General features: G+C 46.3%; 1 protein-coding gene across 1 annotated transcript in view; it reads right to left on the bottom strand.

Annotated features, from left to right (window-relative positions):
- LOC120842478 (protein-cysteine N-palmitoyltransferase HHAT-like) overlaps positions 1-22,972 on the bottom strand; it is a 90,201-nt gene that overhangs the window by 21,159 nt on the left and 46,070 nt on the right. Inside the window, exon 8 of the mRNA XM_040213609.2 lies at positions 1,687-1,722. Coding sequence (XP_040069543.1) covers positions 1,687-1,722 — 36 coding nt within the window. The remainder of the gene's footprint in view (positions 1-1,686; positions 1,723-22,972) is intronic.

The following is a 22,972-nucleotide window of genomic DNA, read 5'->3' as shown; positions in this document are numbered from 1 at the left end:
GAAAATTCGTGCAAGCATCGCAATATGATACAAATCACAGTGCATTATTTTCGGTTCTTTATTTTACGACACAAACCTTTAACGCACTTCTACCAAACCTCAAAAATTTATTGAAGCGACTACAAAATCCGGTAAAACAGCGGCGAGCTCTGCGAGCTGTTTCGTCGTCGGTTAGGCTTAGCGGATTCACCGCCGTGAGATGAACGATCTTGTGAAAGCACTGGGAACACTTCACACGTCGGCTTTTCCTGTTACGGTCGCAAACGAATGTCGTGCCGTCCGTTGTAATCATCGCACCGTCGAATGCACAAGCACTTTGTAGAACCACACATCAATCACCGTCATGCCGGACGCCGCACACCACCACAGACCACTGCCGGCCATCGTCAACAAAACCACGTGATCATCGTCCAGCTACCACGTGACGCCTGCACCGCCCCGCACTCCGACGGCTACAGACGGAGTGCCAGAGAGCGCTCTGAGAGGGAAAGGCGCCCTCGGAATGAACCACCCGATCAGGCCACAGCACTCTCTTTCAACCACCCGATTTCGCGCGCTCTGGAAAGAGCGCTCGAGAGCGCGCAGAAAGAACCACGCGAATTACGACGCCGGCCCGTAGACCAATTGTTGGCCCGGTGCTTGCGATAAGAAGTAAGTGCAGGCCTCAAAAGACTTGAATTTGAAAGTTGGTAAGCAGGCTCGATGTAAACAGTAGATACAAGGAGATGTTGATCATTGTTACCAGTAACCATCACCGACTTGTTAGGCCTAATTCACTTGGTCCGATTCTGCTTGCGATTTTCAGTATTAACGTCGACTATCTCAGCTACGGTTCACGTTTTTGCAGCCCGAGCGGCATCGCGACTGAAAACTGCGAGCGAAATCGCATCATGCGAATCAGGCTTTAGCGTACATACTGCGGCGTCCACGCTGAATGAATCGCCACATGTCACATCATTCACGCGAAGTTTTGCGGTGTAACGAGCCTCGGTAATTTCGCTGACGCCGCTCAAGTAGTCAGACATCGCCAGGAAGACGTAGAATCAACAATTCGAACGCAAAAAAGGGCAGGGGGACTCACACCGACGCCGACAACATCGCGTTCCAATGGTTTGTTTATAGGTGACGGCGAGCTTCTTGCCCACACCCCCATCGCGCATGCGCGGCGCCGGTGGCGTCCGCTAGGGGCGTTCCGGTTTGTTTGTAAACATGAGTTGGTGTATAGGGTGGCGGCAGCCCACGAGCTCGAAATATCTGCGAACTGTCACCGGTAAAGCTATCGCTCTAAAACTTGAGAGCTACATGTCTATAGTGAATGCACATAGCACCGCCTAGGTCGCGTCTGTGTGTTGCGGCGAGCAGGTGTCTGCCGCTTTGCCGCATGCTTTCGTGGTACTTCAGCGTGTTTTTCGCTTGGGACATATTGGAGACCTGCAAGCGATGACGCAATGTGCGTGCCTTCTCCTCTAGGTGGCACTGCCGATGTGGCACTGACAGTACCACGCGGAACGCGTTGTTGCTCGTATCACCAAGGATTGAACAGTTCGATAGTTTCTTTGTTTGCAAACGCGTCCCTTTTAAATGCTGGAAACCAAGCGATTCCGGGCCTGTATTCGTTCCACCACCGCGGCGCAGTTTTCACGTATCGCGAACTTGGCAAAGGCAACTGAGACATGCTTCACGTACCTTCGTATCCAGAGGTGAAGGCCATTATCGAAGTTCCTGCAAGGGAAGGGATTATGACTTAGCACATTAGTTTGTCGTTTATAGCACAGCTGATAGAACACCATATTGAAACGAGCAGCTGTATTCTACGTCTCAATGGTATGCTGAAATCAATGTTAGATGTCCTATTTTTTCCGAACAATTTGTGACTCATCAATCCTACGCAACAGATCCATGACAAACAAATAGAATATTATACTAATAAACAAGATAAAATATTTTTCCATGTATACGCGCACCGCTTGCATGCCGTTTCTTAAGAGGGGGCGCACCTCAGAGCCCCATAGATTATACATGAGGTTTTTCACCAAATTAAAAAAATTCTCACATAATAACGGCTGCGCGGATCTTCTTGAAAATTTCGGCTTTAAAGACATTGAGTCATTATCGAGTCACTAAGCGCAACAAATGTTTCATCATAAATTTAATTATATTCTTTAAAAAATCATGAAAATGGTCAAAATCGGCTAATTCGGCACTCTTGCGTTCGGAGCGAATTTACAAAATTATCTAAATTCAAACATAAGAAATATTGCGCTTAATGCCTTCTAAATTTATTACGGAATCGAATAATATTCAAATTATTCATGTAAGTCGATTTGTTCCGTAACTACAGCAAATATAAAGAACCAAGGTGTCGGTGCTTGTTTTCGTCGTTTTTAAGGTACCTCTCTCTCCCGTGCGGTGGCGCTCGCTGTCCACGAAATGCGAAATCGTCCGTTCGGAGATCGGCCGGATCGGCACTGTGCGAGGTGTTCTTCCGCGGCCGTATTCCGCGCCCGTATCCTGTTTCATTCTGCACGCCGAGGCGTCAGTGTGCGTGTCTTGCTTTCCTGGTTCTCGCTGGGTAGGTCTCCGTGTTTTCGCAAGTGACTAATTCACCTTGGAGCTATGGGTCGAAGACAACCGTCCTGTGGCAAGCGGACCGCGAGGTGTTCCACAACCTCGCGGTCCGTCAACGCGTTGTGCTTGTTTCTACTTTTTTTTTTCTTTTAAAAACGGGCTTTTTTTTTTGACGCAAAGTTTTATTTTATTGTTATCCTTCACACAAACGTCCTTCGGCCTTGGGGTCGTGGAAATCGGGGATGAAGCGTGCACAGAGTAGATCGTTGTTTGCCTCCTTTTTATTTTTCACGGACGTCCTGTGACCTCCGTATGGTTCGTGGTCACCGCAATCTAACGCGGGGAAAAACGGGTCGCCTGCTCTGTAGTCAGGGTATTCCTAGGGGAGGGTGATAACTCGCTGTTCTTCTGGAAATTCACATATCACCCAAAAAGGTGACATGGGTAATGATTACGGTGTGTTTTTTCCGGTGTTTATTTTTGAGCGAAAACCGGTGCATGTTTTTCGGTGCTTATTAAAAAGCGTTGATAACCAAAGAAAAATGCGATTGGACAAGAACATTTCAAATTTTCAATTCTATTCACATATCCATTACGCTCTTCTCGTGGGAGCATCTATCCTGACGAAAAATGCCTAAGTCATTGAGCTGTGAACGCATACTCAGTGTACAATCTTTCGGCCTAGAGAGGTATTGCGCACGCTCGAACGCGCTTCACAGCCCAGTAGACGAAGTTGGTGGCACCCAGAAGGCGAGTTTTTGAATGGTCTGTAGTAGGCAAAAGAAACAAATAACAATCAACGCATATCAGCTCTTCAAGCGAAGAGGCGCGTTTCTAAGGTCAATGGTTCCGGACGGCACTAATGTTGTTGGCGTTGTCGTAAGATGACGTCAGTTCATACGAACTGACGTCATCTTACGTGATCACGTGACACAAACACGTCATCTTACATGATCTCGTTACACGAAATGACGTCATCTTACGTGATCACGCTGCACGAAATGACGCCATCTTACGTGACCACGTAACACGTCATCTTGTAAGTCAACCTCTCCCTACAGCAGCGCGCTCCGCGCTTTCCGGGCCCGTGCAGTGCTGTAGTCGAAAGCAAGCTCCATATGGCAAGCGAAAGCTTCTGAAGTCTCACATTGAGAATACTCGCAAGCGACCGTCTGTGGAAGCTTCGCACGTTGAGGTTTTTGTTGAGATCGAGCCATCATGTTCCATTAACTATAGTTGAAGTTATCGTTCAATAAAGCCCTAAAAAATATGAATGTAGTTGTTGTAGACATCAAGATCTAATCAAAAATGCGGTTTGACGTCGTTTAATTAACGTGTATATACAAGTGTAGAAAAAAATGAGTTATTTGTGCATAGATGTTTAAAAAAGTGTTTATTATTCGACATAGGACTTTGGGAGAAGGATGTGTTCAGATTTTTCTTCATGAGCGCAAATATACCTGACGCAATAAATAGTGACGATTTCATCGTCCCAGTGGTGAGCAGGTGATTTCTTGCTCGAAACAATGATGCCATTTCATAAACCAAGTTCTGTGACATATGCTTTTCCAATGTCTGGTCACTATTTTGTAAACCTTTCAGTCCAAACGAGTATACTTCTGTTTGTTTTTATTAGCTTAGGAGGGGGTCACAGAGCCTATCTTTTTGTCTTCCTCTAGGACAGACGTACAGAGTTATACCGCAACACGCATCTGTGGAGCACACAGAGCTATCGCTCTCCTGTTGGCGGTACAGTAGCAGACGACACAACGCAGCTCCGTAGTCTATCGAGGGCACGGCTAGCCGGGGCCCGTAGCGCGACCGTTCAGACTAGGGAAATGGTTTTGAAGAACCGAGAAATGGTATCTTGTGTACAATAATCACATGTCGTTAGTATACTAGTATTCCACTTGCTAAGCCAAATAAATATTTGCAGCTTGTGAGAATATGTTTGCGTGACGATTTACCGTTCACACTCCTGACGGATGCTAGCGAATCCTTCATGTTCGTGGCTCGCAGTTATCGGTACCCCCTCGGAGTGACTTCACCATATATATTTTTTTCTTGCTTCCAGGACATCATAAAAATCACAAACACGCGAGAAAAAAAAAATCTTATGAGTACGCGTGATTTTGAGCTTCGCAGCTCTAAAGATGCCCGGTAAATGTCGTCCAGCTTGGGAAGAAACTAATCCTTTTTGTTGGAGTTTGACTATCGTATGCTGGCAGCTCGTTTCCGGTTTGTTTTGTCTATACTCCGTTTCACCGTAATTTGGCAACCCTCAGTCAGGGCTGCTGTGAGGGAATCACAGTCGCGGAGCAAAGCACGTGACAGCTACTTTTAGGAGCAGTACTATGGCACCTGCAGCGCGTCTCCGACTGGTGTGGTTAGCGTCTTATGCTGGCCATACATCAAAAGTGGTTCCGAAGTGCAACAAATGACGTCACAGAAGACGGAGTGTCACGCTGTTGCATCTCGCGATCCTGGCAATTCATCGTAGAAAGGCTGGCGAAAGCCACGAGGGAACACGAGTGTCGCTGTCGTCATGGCGTCCCAACGAAAAGCAATTATACAATTTCGACGTTTTTGTAATTCGGTAATTTAAATTACTGTATACAATTTTTAAGAAAGTAAAGACATCATAACCAAATAGGAACTTCCGTGCTAAAACATGCAGTGCGAAGTGAAGACAACTACTATCTTTTTTTTTTTTCTTGATGTCCACAAAAAAAAAAAAAAAAAGGCGATGCAGCATCGATCCTACCGTTTTTTGTTGTTTTTTTTCGCGCATTATGTGATGCACGAAAGTAACGACGTAAAAGCGCTGTAGAGACGATATAAAAACAAAAATTTAAGGGAATCGAGCTTTGTAGTGGAACGGAAAAAAATAAATAGAGAGTTTTAGGGAACCGGAACAAAATACGATCGGTAAACAAAAACGATCGGTACCTTAGATCGGGCGTGTGGACCGATCGTGTGCCCTGAAACGGCTTTGGGGGAACCGTATTTGCAGACGATAGCAGACGATCGGTACAGGTCGCGCCCCCTGGCAACGGAAACCTGCATCCGCCTCATCGAGAAAAGACAAATTTGCGTGCGTTTGTACAAATCGCAGAAACGCAAGTAAATAAAGATAGCACCCTAAATATATAGAGAACCTAAAATATTGTATACCAACTTATAGTTCGTCTCGTTTTTTTACTGGAATGAATGCGCTTCCGTAATACAAAACCTGGCGCACCACGGCGTGTCGCCCCTAGCACAGCGAAGTTCTAAAATGTTCGTCTGCTAAAGAAGTAGACGAGCTTTCCGACAACAATGGCGCTCGATCGTTTTGGCCATGACTTGGAGTTGGCTCTATTCAGCGAAAGCAATTTAGAAAAAGTGATTTTGTACGACTGTCTGCGCACTAAGTGTGGCGTGAGTAACTTTTGAACTTCCCGCTTTCTATAAGTGAGGCACGCCCGCGCGTGCCGTGGGGCCCGTGACTTGAGCAGGGGCACGAGGGAATAAACATTCTTTTTGGTTTGCCGTGACACGGAGTCAGTCGCATTTCTTTCGGGTGCCACCGAGCACCGATACACTAAGAGAAGGCGCTTGTTGGCGGCAAGGCATAGGACGTTCAACTTGGCGTAGCTTTTGAGTAAACAAAAAAGTTGTGATACCAGAAATGATGTGCCGATAGCACGAATGATGTGCCAGCGTATTTTGTTTTTTTTTTTTTCTTTCAGTTTAGCAGATTTATATACTTGAGGAATAAAATAATGCCTCGACCGTACATGGTAACTTGTTTTCTAATAAATCATGCGTTCTCAGCGGGCAAGCTTTGGTGTTTTACTTCAACCAAATATGATGTTTACACCAACCACGTCCTGATATGCCAGAAGCAAACTCGATTTGGCAGAAGAACACGCTCGCGCGCGCTTATCATCAACATTCGAAGTCATCTGCTAGCGATCCTGTCTCTTTCCCTCGAGGCCCAATGCAGGATCGAGTATTAAGAAAGCTACGGACAAATAACACTAGAAATATTAAATCTCGAAGAAAACACAAAAATAACCAAAATATACTCATTCTCAAGTTGATGCGGTCATTTTTCTTGTACAAAGCTAATTCAATTCAATTTTCAATTCAATTTTTAATTTAATTCAATTTTTATTTTAAGATCAAGTCATACAAAATAAAGAGCTGGCCCACAAAAGCAGCATTCTGTTTGTACGTGGGGCCAGGCGACCAACTAGAATACATGTTGTTACAAAAAAAAAAAGAAAAAAAAAAGAAAACACTCCGCAGCACAAAAAAAAAATGAAAGGAATACAAAATTAGCAGCACAAATAAATACAAAAAGGAACACTTTAAAGCATGAAATATAGGTGTTTATAGCCAAGTCTACTCACGCAACCATGAAATAAAAGTACGAAATATCTCCAACGGTTAGGCTACGATATCTACAGCTCAGATGCTTGAAACCAATTCCTTAGTTTCCTTTTTAGTACCCTAGTGGATTCTATATTCATAAGGGACTCTGGGAGTTCGTTAAATAAGGAAGGAATGTTTCTGTTTTTCTTTCCATACAGTGTGTATATTTTTGGAATGACGTACCTTTCAGTACGTCTCAAATCTCTATTTTTATTTACGAGGAGGTCAATCCGTTCCTTCGCTTCTCGCAACGATAAGTTCTTTTTCAACGCTGCGTCATTCCAAAGTGCTGGGGCGAAAAAGGAGTAGCGCCTAGCAGCTCCTGAAGTAGAAAGATGTTGTCTTCTGCTGTAAACCGCTTGCGAGGAGGAGGCGGAGGGACGGAGGTAGATGCGGCGCTCATGTTGCTCTCTTACGGTACAGATAGCAGACGATCACGGTCGTACGCCCGCGTACCGATCGTTGCGCCGTGTACGGTACGACCACGAAGAAAATATAAAGGAAAACCTGTAACTTTACTGCTGTGCGCTTATTAAAACTATCACCAAATATGCAAAGGGCTCGTTTTATAAAATATATGTGATTAGCATTTGTACAGAAATTTTTAATTCATGCAACATTTTTAAACTAAAAAGTGTTCAGAGCCTCGATGCAGAAAGCTGTTGCTCACTCTTTTGCCACTACAGATAATCCTCAGTTACAACAGCAGCTGTAAAAAATGGGTGATAAGCGCTCAAAATGCACATCCAATGTTTGTATAAAAAAAAAAAAAAAAAAAACTTATATATGAAAAAAAAAAAAAAGTGTCTGCGGTTGCGGGATTCGAACTCTCAACTATCGCTCATCTACGAGCTCAGCTAATCGGCGCTTTAATCCACTGAGCTACCGAACAGTTTTTTTTTTTTTTTTTTTTTTTTTTTATCTTTATTGAGCTACCGAGCAGACGAAGTTTGGTTACGCTAAACACCAATTTATTTCTATTGAAAAAGTCCTATTGCGTTTTCTTTTTTATTTTTTTTTATTTTTTGCTGACTCAAACTTTATGGACTTGATGTCACACATGGCGCTCCTGCCAGGCACTGCCACTATTTATTTTATTCATGTTTGGAGCCTCGGCACGCTCTCTCCGCCAGCGAAATCGCCGTTTTGCTAACCAAGCGAGACTGTCCATGTCGGCCATTGGTCGTGCCGGTCGTGCCTACGGTTCGACCAGCGCATTACGGTAAGATCGCAGAAGACAGGCGCATGCGCAGTTCGTACCGGAGGGCCCATCGTACCGTATCGGATGTGCAAAAACGGTTCCCTAAAACTCTCTAATAATTAACGACTTTTTACGGTAAACACTTCACCTCTAAGTAGAACTTCAAAAAAGTGACGGTTACGCGCTTTCATGGCCATTTCAACAAAGTTGGGAGAACGATGTATTGCATCTTGTGAATAGACATGTGGAGCAGCATGTTTATGTTAGAGGTATTGTGTGTAATCGCTGCGCAGTACCTGCCAAAAGAAGATATTATTTGGGCACAGTCTCAACCGTTTCCGTCTGTGTGTGCTACGAATACAGCAACTCTTTTCGTAGAAGAAGTGATGAGGAAATGGCGTGCCCTTGGTGATACGATTGTGATTATGAAATAAAATTTTTAATCAGCCAATAATTGCGACCTGTCCGGTCGCCTGGAACCCCGACAACAACTATCGTTCTCTGGAAAGTTCATTCTAATATTTACACGTTTTGTGGAGTTCATCGAGCGAATAAGAATGTTCCACCAATGAGCTAAACCTACACGAGTTCCCGAATCCAACACGGCGCTTTTGAATTTTAGCGCCGTAGATAGTTCTGCGAACAGTGTATACTTTTGTGCAAATATTCGTCTAACAGTTTTGCAACGTTGGAAAGCATCGGAATGATTCAGAATCACTGCGGAGTTGATACTCGGGAAGATAAGACGGGCACTTGGGAGAAACGGACCGTGGCATTTGAGACAGGGTCACAACCGGGGGACAAACGTGCTACAATCGCATAACCTTCCAAGGTCATCGCTTGGGCGACCGCGCGCGCGCCCAAGAAACCTTTTTTTCTTCTTTTTAGGGGTGGTGGGGGGGGGGGGGGAGGGGAGTGGTGTAGGCTCTGATTGTCTTCCTCCTTTGTGGCTTTTGACAGACGCACAACGAGACTGGCAGAACAAGCGCATGATTCATTTCTTTCGATGGAGGCGTTCTGTCCGTGTATGCGAACATGATTTTTTTCCCCTTTTAGTGGTTAGTTGTTCTTGCCTTGACTCGGGTCCCAGTGGGTGCGTTGTCGTTGTATGCCCACTATTTTTTTTTTTTTTTTTTAGTTATTGGTAGCTTTTGTGCTGATGAGGTATCAAGGTAAACAAAAAGAAAAAAAAAATGAAATAGCGCCTCGACAAAAAAAAAAAAAAGTTGTTGCGATCAGGAACGTTTTCAAAGCGATTTTAGGAGCCTGCAGTGTTACCACAGATGCAGGATTGAGAGCGTAACCCACGCACTTGAAGAGAAGGGGAAGCTCTCGTCTTATTGGAACTCTCTTTTATGGGTTTCCACGTCGCGATTGTCCTTCAAAATCAACTGTCATTTATTTCTCGCTCGTGGCTTCCAAGTACTGGAAGCCACGACTCGAGCCACAATAGTTTTGCGAAATCAAGGTTTCGCTGAAATGGATAACTCTCACGTACAGTTCGACGCGCAATACCTTTGCCGTATTGACTCGCGAGAGATGCCCCCAACACGGCTGGGTATGGCGGTGCTCCAGACCTAACATCTAAATTTTGTTGCCTTACCTGTTACTATTTCGCGCCCATTTTGAGCCATATCAAAATGAAAGCGCATGATGAAATAAAAATGACACTCGTTTTCCGCTCGATGGAAATTTCACGCCAGCTCGCTGTCTTTGCTGGTACCTTGAGCGTTTCCCAGCGATGCGGAGAGTTAAAAAAAAAAAACAAAAAACAACACGTACGATGGCATTTTTTGCACACTCATTACTTCTATAACACTGAGCCACCTCGTATCCTTTTGTTTTTCTTTCATGGTACTAATTTCTTTCTGCGCATTACGGCTGTTACGACGCTAAGTCTGTCTGCCCTTCGAATTTGAACTTAGGCTCAGATCAGGGACGAACCAGTTTAAATCAGGAAAATATAATTAACACTGTAGCAAAGTAAATCTATCATATCGATCGGAAATACGATTTGGCACATTCCATCTGAACACATATTGTGCACAGCGAATGCAATAGCGAGTCAGCGTGCAAAACGCCGCCACACTGAGCTACCATAACATCTCAGCGATTTTTGCATAGCACCGAGCACGGAAAAGAGAAAACAGTTATTCATTCACATAAACGAAGCAAATTTATTTAAAGCGCGGACACTCCGTACGTCCAATCTAGCTAAGGTTATCAATAGACTCGACCATGTCATTTGTCGAAACAGATAAAAGACGTTGGCAAAAATGATTAGACTGAATAGGTGAATCTAACGCACGTATTTTACCAACCGACGGTCGCGCGCCTTCAATACCCTTTCCAATTGTCATTGCGCACCTTGTACACACTTTGGGGAGCAATGCATATTTACATCGCCGCCCGAGGTCTCCATTGAACGTGTAGTGCTGACCCAAATAAAATGCTAACCTGACTCTCAATCGCTCACCGCAAAGGACGATTTCGAACAGGCGGTACTGTAGGTCACTTGAGATAAAAAAAAGAGAAGAAAAACAAGCTATAGAAACGAGCGTCGTAAAAAAGGGGACCGGCATTTTTATTCCTACCTCCGAACAGAAACGAGCGCCACCCACTGCATCACATAGCGCAGAGGCCGGACTCGGCCACCGCGCGTACATACCAAGCGCGCGCGAGGGAGGGAGAAACTTCCTCCGCCGGGAGAACACGGCACATTTCGGGATCTATTTCACGCAGCGGATAACGCGGGCCTTTTCACACCTCGATACTGGCGCCATCTAGAAGTTGCGCGTTCAACCACGTTTCGAGCCGCGCGCCATCTGGTGGCTGAAACGGACGAATAAATAGAGGTACCGCGCCCTCTTAAAAGAAAAGACTAGAAAAAAATTGATAATATTACAATATAAATTTGTAGCAATTTTTTTTAAATTTAATCTTGGATTGCAAAGGTTAGAGGTTATCCAGGTGTGCCTGTATTATTCGAAAGTTGGACCACACAAGATTCGGTTCTCTGTTATAACGTTGGCAGCATCAGCCCTATTAGCAGCTTCAGAGGGAGCGACGCCACCCAGCGGAAAATAATGCGAAACAGAGAAGCAGGAAGCTATCGCTCATCCAACTGGATAGCGAAAACTGGCGCGGCCCAGCGGCCGAAATGTGAACCACAGAAGAGGAAATTAAGTGCACAAAGTTCGAGTTGCGAACACAAACCTAAAATCAAAACATATTCGGCAGAGATTTGTCTTGCTAGGAAAAGACTGACCGAGATTTGAATCTCTAAAACCCTAGCTACACGGACGTCCTTAACCGCAGTTAAGTGTGACTAAGGTCAGACTTAGCTGCGGTTATGCATTCCATGGTAAATAGGGTATAGGTGGCAGTAACTGCGAACTATACTTTAAAAAGAAATGCACTACATTACCCCCCCCCCCCCCCCCCCCTTTCCAAAAAAAAATTTATATACTGCAAGGCGATTCAATATGGTGCCTGAAGACTACCTCATGAATATTTTGCTACAGAGTAACGCCTATTTGTAATAAAGCCAAAAACGAAATTGCTCCAAACCAAATTTGGAACACGAGCACGGAGTAATGGTCCCATATGTCGACTTGAGAGGGGGGAGAAATATAGAGGAGCAGAGTGTTGCCGGAAGTCACGTGGCTACACCGGAACGCGTTTTTTTTTCTCTGCTTCGTTGGTTGTGCGAAGCAGATAACAGTTTTAACATTGTAATGTTGAAGCACACGAGTGGGAACTCCTCGTTCGCAGTAATGCAGCCAGTCGACTGTATTTCAGAGAGTTTCCTGCCAATTCCTTACTGCAAATGCTCGAAGTCGGGCAGCACCACGCATTGGCCACATTCGCACCGAGTGGAGACATTGTACGCATGCGTATTCAACACCAAGTACGCACTTCGTGCTGGATATTTGCATGTGTTTCAAGCTTTTACCAATTTATGTTTGTAAGACGAGCGATGTGTTCAGACAGGTCACAGGACAAGGGACGACGACTCTGCGATGTTTTCGTACGATCAGCTTGCTGGTCGGGCTCGTCATACGGAATAGGTACGAATTGTTTTCATCGGTACAAAATTTATCTTTCAAAACCAGACAGATTAGCCCTATACCACGAACGACAGTTCTGAAGTAGGTCCCACGCCCATCGTCCGCTGCCATCACTTAATCCACTTTGTTCAACCGTCCAGCACACAACTCCCGCGATGCGACGCCATGTTGAGAATTACGCAGCGCATCTGCTTCCGGTGCTTCCACCTGCAACCTGCAAAACATTTCAGAAGCACCGAAAAATGGGTTTCCATTTTTTTTTTCTATTTTTGATATTGAGTGTGTGCTTTCGATGACCCACGACTTTTATTGTATTAGGTGACTGTTTCTGAACGGCACGTGACCATGGACGAGAGAGTGAGCGCGACTCAAATCGGCCAGTTCTGGGCCTGTTGGCTCGAAGCGCTAACCGCGGCTAAAGTTAGCCGCGGTACCTAGGAAAGGGTTTTGAAATCAGGTGACTGGCTCGGTAGGGATGCGGAGAAACATGGCGGTGCCCCGGTGATAGCGTCGCTCGCTTTGGAACTAAAATTTCGTTGTACCTGCAATATCGGGCGCGTTAGTCAGCAACGAATGGTGCCGGAGGCTTTCGCTTTGCCTCACCTCACTTAAATCCCAAAGCATGTGCAATGACCTCGCCGCATTTTTTAAGATTGTCTTTCGATTCTGGCCATTCCTAAGCCTAAATGAACGCGCTAAGGGCTCATTCACACTGGAAGCGGATCCGCGTTCGCAAAGCGGTTGCGAACGCGGTTGTATAAGGATGCAGTACAACTGCACGCGCACACGATGACATCAAATGCGCGTGCAATTGCACTGGATCTTTATACAACCGCTTTCGCAACCGCTTCGCGAACGCGGATCCGCTTCCAGTGTGAATGGGGGGTAATTGTCGGCATGGCAACGTCTTTGGAAAGCGAATTACCTTGACTCAATCGGCCGGGTATTGATAGCACACAAAAGCAGACAGCGTCCCAATACACCCTTTTCTAAATTACCCAAGCATCGAGGAGAACGCTGGAAGTGTAATTCTACGGTCCGCGCGCGCTGGCCTCCCTCTTGTAAAAAATACGAAGTAAATAATCACAATAAGGCTTTGACGAACGCGCGGGTAAGGCAAAACTTGTTTTAGACTTTTTGCTTTCGAACAATTAATACTGCAGACGCCAGCACGTGCAACGCGTGTAACAACACTTGTAGCATGCGCCTCGGTGCTTGGGAAATTTAGAAAAAGGTATATCGGGACGCTGTCTGCTTTTGTGTGCTATTAATAGAATCGAAGCAGCAAACCAGGGGGCGCTTTGAATTCGCGACGGTGGCGCCGCCACCTCAACACCTGGTCGCGTCGGTGGCGTCTCGGCGCCATAACTGTATTGTTTACTCCGGCTTGATTATGCTTCGTTTACGGTGCGACCTCCAAAAAATAGAAAGCGTCGGCGAATTCATTCGTGGGGCAAATTTTAGAAAAAGGCGAGAAGCTGAGGAACCATGTGTTTTCCGTGGAGAAGATGATCGACGGCTCGACGAACGAGGTGAAGGCGAAATCCGTGTCACAGGTGCGACCGAACGTCGTGTACGACATATCTGTGCAGGTGAGTGGTGCTTGTTTACGTTTCACATTGGAATAACGATGTTACTGCTCATCCTAAGAAGATTCGTGGCTGCAATGAACCACTGTTGGCGTGCGTTCTCGTAGACGTCGAAAATGTGACCAGAGTCTTTTTCCGTCGCTGAACCTCCAGCAGAAGTGGTGCTGCGGAGAGTTCTTTCACGCTGAAGATATATTTACGTTTCGTGGACGGCGCTGGCATAGTACGATAGTTACGAGAATATATATTGTTTTCGCCAATGATCATTTCGAAAAAAGAAACGGTTTAAAATGTCGAACGATATTTTTCTTTTAGCTATCAAGGTCCCCGCGCACGGTCGTGACCGGTACCTGTTCTTGCTGGGCGGGTGTCGCAGGCCGCTGCAAGCATTGTGCCGCAGTTTTTTTTTTTTTTTATTAATAATGCCGAAGATTCGTCGTGCACCAGTCGGCCTAAGCAGTGGGGCAAACCGAGTGGGAAGCCTACCTACGACCCCAACAAAGACCTCAAGGATTTGTTTACAGGTTATTTTTTCCCCAAAATTTGTTATTTATCTGCCCATGCAGATAAATAACACTATATTCCGAAGCCGAAAAATTATTTGTTGTTAAATTGTTCCTGGTAGATGATGAAGGAAGATCGCAAAATTAAGAGTTCAGCCTTGGTTTATTTTTGTGTAAATGACTGTGCTTCCCTTGACTATAACATTAATGACAATGTTCAGCTAGATAGAGAGCTGGTATAAAACCTTTATTTTTCTTTCAGGTCCACCGACCTCGTGCCCTGGCATTCAACCAGCATTCGACCCCCATAATGGAGATTCTATAACTTTCCAGCAGGAGTGCCGATGATTTGATATCCAGGAAAGTCGTAGATGACATGGTCGCCAAGGTGTCCCTGTCCGTGGACAAGGCAATGCTTGTGGGGCTCCTCGCTGCCATGAAGGGGCCTCGCGAGGTCTACCACCACATGACCGCCTCCTCCACGGGCCCGAGGATGTCTTTTAAAGCTGTGAACTTTCTGTCGCCGCTTGGCGATACATTGCAGGAGCAGTATGTCGCAAACGTCATGCTCTTTTGCGATGTCGAGGACTTTGTAGTGGCTACAATGGGCCAATCAACAAACCCCCGGCATGTTTCTGCTTGCACTATATCCTGCATCGCACAGACTGCGGCCAGATGTAGCTTTGTTTAACATAGCTGATCCTTTAACACTACACACCTTTCTAAAATGGCTTCTTTGCATTGCCTGTATGCGAGTCTTAACTCCATTACTCTTCAGCCTTTGTTCTTCTCGCCGGCATGTAGCTTCTGCATGTGGCGTGAACCTGTTTGAAGCATTTCACCCTCTGCCTGTCTTGTTGCATGACTGGGAGTGAGTATCTATCAAGTGCTTATAGTTGCCACTGTGAAGCTCGCTCTATTCAGATCGACTAACATATTATAATGACCCTATTTTCAATAATTATACCAAAAGAAACATCCCAAAAAATGTATATCAAATATTCCTGTAGGGAAGTGGCTCATGATTAGCAAACGGTTCATCTGGTGTAGTTAAAGTATTATAAAGTGTTGCGATGTGTGCGCAGCTGTTGAAGGCAGGGACCTTCATGTGCTAAAGGGCATTGTTTTGGGAACATTTAGAGGTGTGTTACACATCTGCACTTTTGGCATGAACTGCAAGGAGAGCATAGAGTGAGACCTAATTCTGTGTCGAACTGGGCAGATCTGATGCAGCGACTTTTAAAATAATTGTGCAGGGCTTGACAAAAAATCAGTCGTGCGAGGTGCCTCGAGTGGCTCTTGCACTTCGAGAATGGTAGAAAATGACTGGAAGATAAAGAGAACTAGAGCGACCATTACCAACCTCTTTTCATCTTCCAGTGGTGTTCTGCCATTCTTTAAGTGCGACCGCCACTCGCACCTCGCACGATTTACTTCTTTTTTGACAAGTAGGCTGCATTATATCAAAGGTTGCTGTTCAAGATTTGCTGAGCCCGACGCAGAATTGATGCTGTCTTCGCTCTCATTGCGGTCCATGCTTAAATAACCCACGTGCTCTTGCAGATGGTTGCAAAAAGACCTGCAGCGCAGTTTCAAGTGCTCCTAGAATGACGGCCTTAATTAGGTATAACGACACATAAATATTCACGCTGTTGACACCTGTGCGTGAACTACCATGCTGCAAAACTACACATGAATTACCACGTTACAAAACTAGTCTTAGAACATTATTACACATTGTAATCCTTTGAATATACTTTCACTAACAGCAGGTGAAAGAAGGTGCAAAATGGTTGCTTGCTTTGCTTGGGTGGTGGGAAGAGCTTTTGTCTGCTTTGCTTTTTGTCTGGCTAATGCGTCCAGGTGGCATGAAGAGCGCCGCATGCGCATCTCGAGCACGACTGCGAATGCGATCCGCACAAGAGGAGGCAACTTCGAGGCTCTTGCCTTGGGCGTGTGCAGACCCAAGCGCTTCACAAACAAAGCTGTTCAGTATGGTAATTAGCACATACTCAGTTTGGACTTCGGCAATGCACTGCGTGATGACATTACTGTGAATGTGTGGAGGCAAAGCTTTGTAGATAATCTGTTCATACATTGTCTTGCATTTTGTCGTACCTTGTATGCATGCATGCAGGCATCGAAACGGAGCCAACAGCAAGGAAGGAGCTGCAGGGTAAACTGGACACACCGGTTTTTGAGGCAAGGGATTTTCATGCCCACACTGATCTTGGACTGTTAGTGCAGAAAGATATTTATAGTTTACTGTTTCAGACGGGACTTGTCGTTATGCCCGAACAGCCCTGGCTCTGCTGCAGTCCGGACGTACTTATCCAAGTAAGCGGGGAAACCGTCCTCATTAAAATCAAGTTCCCAGAATCCTGCAAGACCCACCCCATTTTTGACCGTGAAGCAGGAGTATGCAATTTGGCCTACCTCACCAACACAGACGGTGAGCTTTCGCTCGAGCCATCATACCCACACTACACACGGGTGCAGGTACAACCATATGTCCTGAACATACCTCGGCAGACCTCACTCATGAGGGCCCTCACTCACCCTCACTCACCCTCATCTTCACAGGTGAGGTGAGGGTGAGTGAGTTTCTGAACCAGGAAAATTCATGAGTGTGAGGGTGAGTGAGGGCCATGAGGGCGGTGAGGGCGGTAAGGGGTATGAGGGCCATGAGTGCGTGAGGGGCGTGAGGGCGGTGAGTGGCGTGAGGGCCATGAGTGCGTGAGTGGTGTGAGGGCGGTGAGTGCGTGAGGGGTGTGAGGGCCATGAGTGCGTGAGGGCAGTGACATGAGAGGCGTGAGGGCGGTGAGTACATGAGGTGGTGCGAGGGCCATGAGTGCGTGAGGGCGGTGAGTGCGTGAGGCGCCCTTCAGAACGAGCATCTTTCTCAGCAATTATGGTGTTAATGGCGGGTTGTTCTCTAGCTTTCCCTAGATCGACACGAATTACTGAGATCGGGTCCGGCTCGAAATAAGCAAGCAACTCGGAGCAATTCGAATACGTTTGAAGCGGCTGCATTCAATCAAGGACGCAAAATTTTCACGTGATACCTCGTGCCGGTGATGATGACACCGAAAGACTTGGTTCTGGTTTGAAATCAATCGTTTTTTTTAAATAAACTGTTTCAGAAAGGTGCATTAGTATCCTTAACGAGATTTAAATGCATAAAAACACGTTTATAACGCGTAATTGTGTCTAAATAGTGCAAGAAAAATAAAATTTTATGATGACGATGGCAAATTGCAGCAATTGGTTGCTGCGTGTGATCGCGGGCGGCCCGTGTTGCTGCTGTTGCGACGTAAAGTTTCTGGGCGAAATTGCCCCATCTGAAGCTGGCCTGAGTGGCGTGAGGGCCATGAGTGCGTGAGGGGCGTGAGGGGTGTGAGGGCCGCAAGGGCGGTGAGGGGCGTGAGGGCGGTGAGTGGCGTGAGGGCGGTGAGTGGCGTGAGGGCGGTGAGTGGCGTGAGGGCTGTGAGGGCCGTGAGGGCGGTGAGGGTGGTGAGTGGCGTGAGGGCTATGAGTGCGTGAGGGCGGTGAGGGCGGTGAGTGGCGTGAGGGCTATGAGTGCGTGAGGGCCGTGAGGGCGGTGAGGGCCGTGAGGGCAATGAGGGCGGTGAGGGCCGTGAGGGCGGTGATGGCCGTGAGGGCGGTGAGGGCCGTGAGGGCCGTGAGGGCGGTGAGTGGCGTGAGGGCGGTGAGTAGCGTGAGGGCCATGAGTGAGTGAGGGGCGTGAGGGCCGTGAGCGCGGTGAGGGCCGTGAGGGGCGTGAGGGCGGTGAGTGCGTGAGGGCCGTGAGGTTCAGTGAAGGTGAGTGAAGGGCTGAAGGTGAGTGTGACTGTGAGGGTGAGGATGAGTGAGGGGCTGAAGGTGAGTGTAGCTGTGAGGGTGACGGTGAGTGAGGGGCTTAGGTGAGTGTGGCTGTGAGGGTGAGGGTGAGTGAGGGCGACCTAAAATTGCGACCTCTGGTCCTGAACCTCAAGAAGGCTATATTCTATGTGTATAGTCCCAAGTCATCGGATTCTGTGGTTGGTAAGAGGGTCGAGCGTTTTATCATGGAAACAGTACCAAAATGGGAATATTTCTACATCACCCAGTTTTTCTCAACGCTTTTCAGGTGACTTTTTTTTACATTTCAATTTCACTATATCTATGCTTTCAATTTTATTTTCATTCTTAACTGCACTATTCATTTCATCATGAAATTGCTGTAAAATTAACTCTTTGGGGCAATGTGCATTTATTATACCCCATATCAGTAGGGAACACTTAACTAAAGAAAACATGCTATCAATGAAAGAATAATTTTAATTTTTTAGGAAAAGATCTGCCAAACTTGCCAGTGTAGAATTGATGTTTTTGATTAAAGTTCTTGTTATACAATCTCTGAATCTGTCATATATGTAAGTAGAAAAGAAAACGTCACCTATACATCTTCACATATTTACAGGCATGTGCAACAATCTAAAAAAATATATTGTTGACAGTTATCAGTGTGCACAGCTCTATTCAGTTCTACTTGGGGTGTGCACTTCCATTCGGTAAGTACAATAAGTATGAATCTAGAAATAATTTGCGATGAAACATAAAGGGTGCTTTTTTTTTTTCTGCGCCATGCGTAACGAGGGGGTCATTCATATAAAAAGTATTGCGGCTGAGACTTTCACAATACGAAAATACAGCTATTAATAGGTTCAAATTAAATGCATTGCATGAATATAGATAAAAAAGAACCACTATTAACACAGCTTCAGTGAATACAAGAACGTGCGCAGTGGGAGATTAATCGACTTAGTAAAAATCGCACAAAAGATATCTCCCAATTTATGAAGAAATAAACCAGGCACTACCTCTGCTCGTCTGCAACTTTTGCCAAGTTATGCCGAAATGAGTACAGGCTAACTCAAATACAGAAGAGCGACACCAGCATGAAGGTACAAAATACCTGCTTCCAGTATAAAAATGGGACATATTAACACCGAGTAAATGTAAAAAAAAATTGGGTTGTGTGTGCTTATACAGCCTAGAACTCGGTCTGCCTCAACGAGCAACAAATCTCCCAGCTGTAGATGACAGATTTAGCCGGTGCAGTACAACCGCTAGCCTGGGGTCTTTAACGTGCACCACGCACTAGTGGTACACGACCGCACTCCGGCACGATGCTCATCCAGATTGAAACGGGCAGGGGTGGGGATTGAACCCAGCATGCCTGGGTTAAATTCATTTAGTCCACTTGGGTATCTTTCACATGCAACCGATACACTATAGCAGGGGTGGCCAAGCTGCGGCTCGCGAGCCGCATGCGGCTCTTCGCGTGTTAAAGTGCGGCTCGCGGCTCCCTCCCCACCGCCCCTCCCCCCTACCCTACCTTCCTCCCGGTCACACGAGCACTTCCCCAAGAAGAGAAATGGACCACGTTGTACATCGAAAGACAGGTTGCAGTTAGGTAGTCTTGTGCTACTGCTATCGTAAACGCACAGTTGGACTGCTTTTGACTCGGATAGATTGAAAGTAGTTCGAGTTTCGTTTGTTGCTCTGGACAGCTCCATCCCCACCGCCCCCCCCCCCCCCCCCCCCCTCGCGGCTCTTGGAAGTTTCGTGGTTTTGTTTGCGGCTCTTAGACCGGGTCCGCTTTGCCACCCCTGCACTATAGCTTCACTGCAACTAGACTCCATCAAATGCCCTCGTCGCCTAGGATGTGTTCCCAATCTTACTCGAATGGATCCTAGTTACTACGGCAGATCATGTCGTGTGACGACGCAGGTCGAGTAACGCTGGATGCTTTTCAACGCTGAAATACAAAACCCTTACCCTGGAGTACGATCGAGTACAATTTGGAACACGGCCCTAGTAACTTCTATGGATGTTTAGACACCGGGGAGTTAGTCTGCCTTGAGAGGCCTCTGATGCCTGGTGTAGATGGGAAAATTTGCGAGGGCAGTACAACCAGCAGCCTGTAAGGAGTCGCTGCACAGACCTTCCACACAGCCTTATTGTTTTAGGTTCAGATTATCTTTGGTTAATTAATTTAGTCAAGAGAAAAGGGAAAGATTGGGACGTATAAAATAAAGTAATGTTAGACTTCACTTGGAGGTTGCGCTAACGGGACAATACAAGCACCTGACTCAATACTTAAAAAAATTTACCTCAGGTTTACTAATTTCATCTTCAAAATCTGAACCAAGCCTGTTGCATAAATGTTTAGACAGTGGGAAGCTGGTCTGCCTCAATATGGCACGTGGTGTCTCAGCTGTGAGGGCCAATTTCTTGAATGTAGTACAACTGCTAACCTGGAGTTCCTAACGTGCATTACACTGTACCGTACATTTCGGTTCATAAGTCGCACCATTGTATAAGCCAAACCTCCTATAAACGGTTGTTTTTACGAAAAATTTGGTACATAAGTCGCACCTTTGTATAAGTAGTACTTATATATTTACACGGTCATCATGTGGCAAGGCTGCATAACTGAAGTCCATACATATAAAGAAAAACGTACATAGGTCGCACCACTGTAACATGCGCCGAGTGAGGTTGTGGGAAAAAAAACCGCAGCTTCTACATATAAAAATATTGTAACCGTTACATGACTGAAATTGCAGTTACTGTACATGACAATATTTTCAGAAGCCAACAGTTGAGCGAAGTCTCCAAAGTGTGGATTACCATATTTGTAGCATTTTCTGCACAAACGTTTAGACAGCAGGAAGTTAGTCGGCCTTGCAGAGGCTTCTCCACTGCTGAGGGGCAATTTGACCAGCGTGCTTCAGCAGCTAACCTGGATTTTAACATCCATCATGCAATAGAAATGTGCAACTAAGGCAAAGGTATGGAAAGCATTAGATTCAAAAACGAAAGGAACAGGTACAAAAAGACAGATAAACAGCGTCTCGTATTTGGCTCAGTTCGAGACATTGTCTATAATTGTCTTCTTATTTCTTTATAATTGGTGCCTGCATGTTCACAAGAGCGGAGCATACTTGGACGACCTGGTCCATTTGTGGGATAGAGTAAGCGGGATTCTGTGTTTTAAAATGTGGACATTTTTTAGCCTTTGAATTACTCTCTTCACATGGATGCGGACCTGCGCAATGTGAAAGGTGTTGTCCATGTCCTCCTGGAAAAACTGCTGACCTCCAACTGAGAAAGGCGGCGTGACAAGCACAACACCCTTCTCAGCCATGGTAGTCCGGATGCTGGGGAAGCCCTTGCCGCTTAAAACGATATCGCCGGGTTGAACCAAAGATAGAAACCCTGAATTTACTGTGATGTGACTGTCACTGTGTCGCCCCCCCATTAATTTTAGATGCAAATGAAATCATGCCGTTAGGGATTATGCCATTTAGTAATTTGGTGGTGTAGCCACTCTTGTAACTCGAGTACATGTAGTGCTGCTGCTCAGGGTCGGAGGGAGTTTCAGCACGAATCTCTGTGCAATCTATGATGAATGTACAGCCTGGATAGTGTGTTTTGAAGGCTGGTGGCAGCGAGTCCTTGATGATGTTTCGAGTTGGCACAAACACCCAGCGCTCGAGCCTCACACTTAGGATGTCCATTGGTCCTTTCAATGTTCGAGACGCTGTCGTCAAGTGGACCGAGAAGAGGGCGGCTAGTGCAGTGAAGCTGATCCCCAGTTTAAACTTCATAAGGAAGAGGGTGCGTTTGTCCGCAACTGAAATGTCGCTCTTTCTGTACCTGGTTGCTGGTGTGAGGCTTAACAACAAACTAAAAACAGTCATGGTGACCCCACATAGGTACTGGAGAGCGTGCTCGGATGACTTGAACGACTCGAAGCCAACGAATCAACACTGCCGTTGCCAGTCTCCCTCCGTGCTTGAAACCTCAAGAGAAAAATTGCAAAATATAATTTACTTGTATACCATATCGCCACACGCTTACGTAGCCAAGTCGGCAGCACGTGCGGCTCACACGCAGGTGGCTCGGGTTCGATTCCTGGCACTGCATGTAGTTTTATATTGCTTTATGAAAGGGGAAAATTGGAGAACCATCTAGGCCTATTCATGGCCAGAATTTATAGTACAAGAAGGATCGAAGTAGAATATTCTAGGCTCCCATGGAAGCCGTGCCGTACAAGTCAGTCTCGCTCTTGCGCTTGATCGTGCTACTCTGTTGACTTTCGACACTACCTCTTTGTATTTCTGTTTTCAGGCCAAGTTTGCCAAATCAAATGTTTCGTTTCTGTTCATTTGTCGCCTCATCATCAGTCATTCGTGACAATTGTGGGAGCCGGGGGTGAAAGACGAGGCAGAGGGCACGTGACAGGCGGTCGGCGGAGAAGTCACGAGCTGGCGCAGGACATTGCGAGCTGAGCGAGGCTGGAATCTGGACAAAGAACGACGGAGCCGGGGCTGCCTAGCCTGGCCCATAACGAACCCCGGAGCGGTTTACCAGCGAGGTCTGGAGCAAGACCGGTGGAAACGGCGAGCCCGGGCCATATGACCTGGGCTATGACGATCCCGGGGTGGTTCCGCAGCGAGACTCGGGCATTGATAGCCCGGGACAGCCAGCCTACGCAGCGCTGGCGTGGGAAAGGCGATCCGCAGGCCTGGACACGGACCCCGACTGTGAGCTCTGATCGACGGGCGACAA

This window comes from Ixodes scapularis, unplaced genomic scaffold, assembly GCF_016920785.2.
Source record: "Ixodes scapularis isolate PalLabHiFi unplaced genomic scaffold, ASM1692078v2 PGA_scaffold10__122_contigs__length_95168666, whole genome shotgun sequence".
Taxonomy (NCBI): domain Eukaryota; kingdom Metazoa; phylum Arthropoda; class Arachnida; order Ixodida; family Ixodidae; genus Ixodes; species Ixodes scapularis.
This window is presented reverse-complemented; position numbering and strand designations above follow the sequence as displayed.